The sequence below is a fragment of the Aspergillus pseudodeflectus genome (genome assembly GCF_044049435.1).
Source record: "Aspergillus pseudodeflectus strain CBS 756.74 chromosome Unknown BJX68scaffold_48, whole genome shotgun sequence".
Lineage (NCBI taxonomy): Eukaryota > Fungi > Ascomycota > Eurotiomycetes > Eurotiales > Aspergillaceae > Aspergillus > Aspergillus pseudodeflectus.
Window position 1 is genome coordinate 262,113 of NW_027263824.1, and position 6,843 is coordinate 268,955.

General features: G+C 44.9%; 1 protein-coding gene and 1 non-coding gene across 2 annotated transcripts; one reads left to right on the forward strand and one right to left on the reverse strand.

The window, feature by feature from the left end:
* Nucleotides 1-15: 15 nt before the first annotated feature.
* On the reverse strand, nt 16-1,221 carry BJX68DRAFT_270422 (pectin lyase fold/virulence factor; the record flags this gene model as incomplete). The annotated part of the gene is made up of 1 exon (XM_071046652.1): nt 16-1,221. One exon carries the CDS (start codon nt 1,219-1,221, stop codon nt 16-18), a length of 1,206 nt encoding a protein of 401 aa, XP_070895464.1.
* Nucleotides 1,222-1,977: 756 nt separating this feature from the next.
* BJX68DRAFT_t136 lies at nt 1,978-2,070 on the forward strand. Its single transcript has one exon. It is a non-coding gene; the product is annotated as a tRNA-Phe (tRNA).
* Nucleotides 2,071-6,843: the final 4,773 nt, after the last annotated feature.

The window sequence follows — 6,843 nt, forward strand, 5'->3', positions numbered from 1 at the left end:
TCACAGTAGTACAATCTACCATCCATATCGCCTATCAATCCACCCAATATTCCCCTGCTCGCCATCCTCGCTCAAGAACACCTTGCTGGGACTACTATACCCCCTCCACTCATCTGCATCCAACAAAACACTATAATTCCACTCCCGTCTCGCCTCAACATCAAAACCTGGCCCATAATTCTGAAACTCCCCCATAAGCGTCTGCTCCGTGATTGGCGCCGACCAGAGTACATAGCCGCTTCCCCGAATCGTCGCATCGAGGTAGCTCCGCGCAAAGATACTTCTGTGCCCGCTATTCCACGGTCGACCGAGCGCGCATTTCCCCTCGTTGTTCTCTGCCACGGAGGAGTTCGCTGCGCGGATGGTCGAGTCGTGGATGTAGATACCGAATTTATTCTCGTAGGTTGTGTTCGACCCCTTCCACGCTGTGATTCCGCCGCCGCACCCGCGGAGGAGGAGCGAGGACTTCTCAACCCATGCCGTCCCGAATCCGTACAGGAAATCCGTCTGTCCGGCGATGATGGATGAGTAGAAGAATGCATTCCCCAGTTTCCCGACATACACTGTATCCTGGAAGCTGTAGAATCCAGAATAATAGAACCCGCCATTCGCGCGGGAGAAGGAGAGCGCGTGTGCGGGTCCGGCTGATTGCTCCGCGTACACGTTCCTGAAATTGAGGTTATACGTCCTGAAATCTCGACACCCAAAGGGCGTCCCCTCGGGGACGGGGAGACCGCTTGGTCCGTACCCGGTTAGACTGGCGTTCAGGGTCGGCGCGACGATGAGTACGCTCGTGTAGACGTTATCCGTGTAGATCCCTTCGCTGGAGGCAGCGGCCCAGAGGATGTTGACGGTGTTTTTGTTCGCGTTATGTGGGTCGTTTGTTTCGCCGAGGAGGGTGATGGGGCCGGGGCGGGTGACGTTGAGTTGTTCGGTGTAGTTGCCGGAGAGGATGAGGATTGTGTGGGCTGAATCGTCGTGCGGGAGGGAGTTGATTGCGGATTGAATGGTGAGGAAGTCGGCTCTTTTGTGGGTTGCTGAGACCAGGATTGTGTTCTTGGGGCAGCCTTGTAAGGGGTTGCGGGTTGAGGCTTGACATGCTTCTGGGAATGAGTGCCCTAAGCCTCTGTCAAGGAGATTGTCGACGCCGTCTAAAGGATGGCTCCAGGCCGCCGACAGAAGGCAGGAAGCCAACAAGAAAAGCCGTGGAAAGGACGTCATTGCTGCAATCCGCTTGGGTGTTGATTTGTCGTCATCCAGTGCTACTATCATCCAGCTTCCTTATACTCATCCACAGCGAGTCTCCATCGCTCCCCCGCAGCAACGCAGCACCAGAAACGTCCCCAATTTTAGCCTCATTTCGACCGCAACACTGGCTATTATCTTTTGCCGGTTTACCCTGTGCCTAATTGCAGAACTCCAGCGGGTTTTCCCACAGACAATCGAACGGTGATTCGGTTTTATACTGGGGAATTCTGAATCCTTTGCGGAAAGTCCGGAGAATTCCTGCGAGAGGGTTTCCACCAATGGAATGTGGGGAATCAGCTTGAGAAGGGCGATGGCGTCCAATCCTGAGGAGCTTTTGAATGGGCTGATTCCTGTCGTCTGGAGAGGGCATGGTTTGTTTCCACCAATCAGGATGCTATACCTGGGGACCTGGCATTATGGATATTTGTGAGTCTTTGGGAGCTTGCACTGAGCACTACGTACAATATATACATGACCACTGCGTACTGAGTAGTGCTAGGGAAGGCGGGCAGGGCCGACAACAACCAACCTTTATATAGAATCTCTCATCTCGCTCCGAGCGCCCTCGTTCTTATGATCGTTGTACCGTCCACGGGCTTAGTTGTCTGAAGTCAATTCTTCCACTCTCTTTCGACAAGTCTTCCTTACAGTAGCACCGAAGTGGGTCCGGCACGGCTCCGGTAGTTTCCACTCATCAGTGCAAAGTGGGCCGCTCATCTCCATCAAAAAGGGGTGATAGCTCAGTTGGGAGTAGCGCACGACTGAAGTCTACTTTGGTCCACTGAAATCGTGAGGTCGCCGGTTCAATCCCGGCTCGCCCCAATTCCTTTTTGCTTGAGAAGACTTCTTGTCTCATTGTTGCGGGTGAGCGCAGAACGCTGGTGGTAGTGGTTCATCGCAAGACGTCCGTTTCTGGGCTAGAGGGGACGCGTCGTCTCGGCTGATCGTCCGTCCGATCAAGAAACAAGTGTGGGAATTCGCTGATGGATAGGTTCAATTAACTGATATGAGTTTATTATCGTATATAGGTGTCCGAGATCCAAAATAATCAGTCAAGTAAGGGATCTAACGTTGCGCAAGGTGCAGGTAGAACTGTGAGCAGGGCGCGACGTGAGGTCATCATATTGAATGACTAGTTGCTGCGAAGGAGATCAACGGTTGAGACTGTGCTTCGAGTCTCAATTTTCGCGAGCCTATCATTACCCTTGGCCCCTGTCCGGCGTGGAAGAGTTCAGCGAGTGACATTGACCGGATTGGTGTGAAGAGGATGAATTCATGCTATGTCTGGTCAACATGCTGAGGGGAAATCGCAAGCTTTAACATCTCTTCAGACTAGGGGAAAGGGACATCACTCGATGATTGGCTGAAGGCCCGGGTGAGACTTTCCATTTTCCTAAACAGGTAAGCTGGGCGAAGTTAATTTACAGGCTACACATAAGGTGTATTTAGATCTCATCCTGCGGCCAATAAAGTTGAGTTATGCCTATTATCTACGTGTGCGGGGCGTTATCTGAAGTAAGCAGCTCCCGTGATAGCCAGTACTTGTGAACTCCTGGAAATGGTCTGCGTGAAAGGCTCCGTGATCAGGCCTTAGTTATATTCATCGCCAATATTCGAGCGAACCTCGCCGGGGGCACAACTCCATGTTCCAAAACGGGCAAAGGCAGACTGGAGAGTGTGCCGGCCTAACTAATACTCCATGTAGCCTCAGTCAGGTCGATGTAGAGTTAGTGCTGTGGAAATCCTGCTCCGCTTGCCCGGCCCAGAATCGCGACGACTGTTCACCTGGCAGGACTGCCGACGGGGCCGCTCTGTTTGTGACAGGTGCCTGCCACCTACGAAGAATAACATCAGTAATCGGTTCCCCATTCCCATAGTATGGCTAGATATAATGACCAGCCAAGTCTCTAATGAATTATAAGGCTCCGGCTCGACGAACGAAGTTCAATGCTGTGGGAGCAATGGGTAGTGCACCTGCTAACCTGGTTGAAGTGAGGAGAGGAACATGGCCTGTAGTAGCACAAATTTTGTAGAAAGAGGCCGTGGTTGAAATGCTGATTAACTTCAGGGGTGGCGAGAAGAATGATAATCAGCAGGTTGTTCAAAAGTATACTACCAGTAACACGTTTTGTAATAAGATTACCTTAAAATAATAACAGTCGCTTAGATGTATTTGCTAAGTAGTATGCCAACGCGACCATTAAATGTAATATTATTGAAATATCTTCTGCTCAGAAAAGTGATTGACGCAATACAGTCGGTGATCACCTGATGCACGGCCCCACCTGATGCACGATTTCACCACCAACTACAACATCAAATAATGAAGCTTTTCAACCACATACAATTAATATTATCGCTCAATTTTTTGGTGGATTAAAGTAGTCATTAATATTGGTCTATAAACAATTTTTAATCATTCCGGAAGCGGTGGGGTAGCCGGATCTCGCGGCCTCGACGATTTACTGTTGAAGGGGCCTCTTGAATAACTTCAGGACTTTCAGGCCTTAGCTGTGCCTTTTTTAGCTAGCGTGAAGCTTTAGCAGGCTTCTTTAGAGTCTTCCTAGCCTATTAGAAGTTATTTTAAAGCTATTAATCTACTTCCTTTACGAGGCGCTCCTCTTCCTTCTAGTGTTTCTTTTGCTCCGCCTTAATAAGCTATAATTCTCGTTAAGATGCTTAAATTCTCTTGTGCTCTTCAAGCAGACGCTGTTTCTCTTCCTTTACTTACTACTAGCGGACCTTTTTCTCCTCTTTTGAAGCCTTAGCAATCTATATAGCTTCGTCCTTCTGCTTTTAAAGCTCGCGCGCTTGCTAGACCTTCTTAGGGGAGTAAAATACTGCACCACTATTCTCTAGAGGTGGAATATTAAACTATAAAGCCTTTCTACACTAGTGCTTCTTCTTCTCGTTCTAGAGAGCTGATTCTAGGCCTTGGTAGTGTAGTTTTAGAAGGATATTCTTGGTAGAGAGGTGGTACATGGTTAAGCTGAGCTTCTTAGTGTTTTTATCATATACATCAGTAACCACGCGGTTTAGAAGTCTTTTAATCTTCCTCCAGTCCTCTGCTTGTAAGATTGAGCGCGAGGACTCGCTTAAAGAAGGTCTTGAATCCTTCTTCTTATTAAATCTGGCCAGGACGATTTCAGGATTTAAAGGTAATATACTAACAGTTCTCCATGAAGATAGGATATTCTTTAATAATAAAGCTTGCTCCTAGGCTGGCTAGAAGAGGCGAAAGAAGTCCCGTTTAGTAATATAACTTAGGCCTATTAATTTATGTAAGAAGTCCTCCAGTTGCTTGCTATAAGCGGTAGAGAGAGGGCTAAAGATGCCCACATCGAGTGGCTACAGCGAATGGGTTGAATAAGGTAGATATGTTATTAAAAGGATCCTATTATCATTACAGTAATTAATGAACTTCATAGTAATATAAGATCCATGGCTATCAAGGATAAGAAGCCTCTAGCGCCTCTATACTTTCTCCTTTATATACCAGTTAAATATATCCTTTAACTAGGCAAATCCTAGCTCATTATTAGTCCAACCACTTAGTGACGAGGCGAAGAAGTAGTCATGAAGCTTGGGATCAAAGTCTTATAGCCAGGTATCTTATATATCGCTACTAACAGCCTGGTAGATAAGACCTAAAGGTAAAGAGCTTCTATTAGTATAAATACAAGCAATTAAGGTTATCCACTCGTGATTTCCATCCTATAGGCGCTACTTAAGACCACCTTCCTTATATTTCCACTTGGAGAAGATCCTAAGGCCTTTTACTAGCATTCTAATCATAAAACCTTTCTCATCCATGTTGTAGATATCCTCTAGCCGTAGTTCATATTCCTCAAGTTTCCGGCTAAGCAGCTCAAAATATAAAGCATATTTATATATAGAATCAGCGCGCTTTCGTGCAGCATCAATAGCAGTTATATAGGTTGAGATAAGGTCATCTTAGTGGCGCTTTAGAAAGCGCCCAGGCTAGTACTTTCCAGGCTTCTCTCCAGTAATTTCCTTTACAAAATTCCGAAGCATCTCATGCAAGGCAAAGAGGCCTTAATTAGTAAGTTTATTAATATAACTTATTAGTTCTTTCTCATGTTAGTTAGTCAGAATTTGCTGCTGCTCATATTAGTTGGCTTTTGAGCTTGTAACCCCGCGATGGCGCCTTGACAGCGTTGAGCGCTCAACACTAAATTTTTTCGCGATAGCCGTATAGTTAATTAGCTTTCCTGGTTCCAAGGAATTGATTACTTCTATCGCTGCCTCAATTGAAGTCATATTGAATGAGATATGGGGAGTTGAAGTTTGGTGGTCGAAATGTCGGTGTATCTAAAAATCGTGCATCAGGTGGGGCCGTGCATCAGGTGATCACCGACTGTAACGTAATTCCCGGCCGATCCACTCACCCCGGTCGATCCGATCACCCACCAAAAAATCATCGCGAGTTCAACGCGTAGTTATTCAACCACCAACCATGCCACGTAAACCGCGTTGACCTCGTCTAAATTTAGCTGAGTAAGAGGGGAGGATCCAACTTACAATATAAGCTTTGAATAAATGTGAAATTCGAAGTATTTGTTAAGCTATAGAGATTTTTAAAGTACCTTACTTAACACTTCACGATCGTATTAAGGGACATGAATTTAAGGTAGAACATCGTAATCATACATTCCAACTCTCTGAAACTCAGGAAGAGGCTTTAGTTAAATAGATATTATCTAGAGATTAATAAGGAGCCGCTCCTAGGGTCTCGCATGTGTAGTAAATGGCATATCTTCTTCTTAAAGTAGATTTGATAACTCCCTCTACCCCCCTTGGGAAGAACTGGGTTACAAGCTTTATTAAACGCTATGAAAGTATTAAAAGTTAATTTACTTGTAAGTATAACTATTAGCACGCCCTCTATGAGGATCCTAAGGCTATAAAATAGTGGTTTGAGACCTTAGAGGCCTTGTGTAAGGAGAAAAGTATCTAGTATTAAGATATCTACAACTTTAATAAAACTAGCTTCACTATGGGCCTAATTATAACCTTATGGGTTATTACAAGAGCTAAGATGCTTGGAAAGCCTCATCTTATTTAGCTAGGCTAGCGAGAATGGGTCACTATGATCGAATGTATTAGGGTGATGGGATATATTATTCCACCTTCTATAATCTTTAAAGGGAAGGTTTATATTAAGGGATGGTTCGAAGAACTAGGTCTCCTAGGTGACTAGAGGATTAAACTAAGCACTAATAGATAGACTACTGTTGGAAGGTGGAGGTCATATAAAGAAATATGTATTATATATACCTAGCCTTAACTATACCTGACAGGGTATAGGGTGGCGATTTTAATAGTATATATAATACAAGAAGGTTTTTGCCACTAAATGTGGACTTTGATTTTTGATATTTTAGGATCTCTCTTTTTAAACTAAATACATGAAGAATTCACACACTTTTATACTTCAAATATTTGTTAGTAGAATTCTATAGAATTCTATAGAATTCATATTTATTTATAAGGAGATTAGTCTAGATCTTCTTGTATTTATAAGAAGATCAATCAAGACTATTCCTTATTTTCATGTGAATATAGATACCTTAT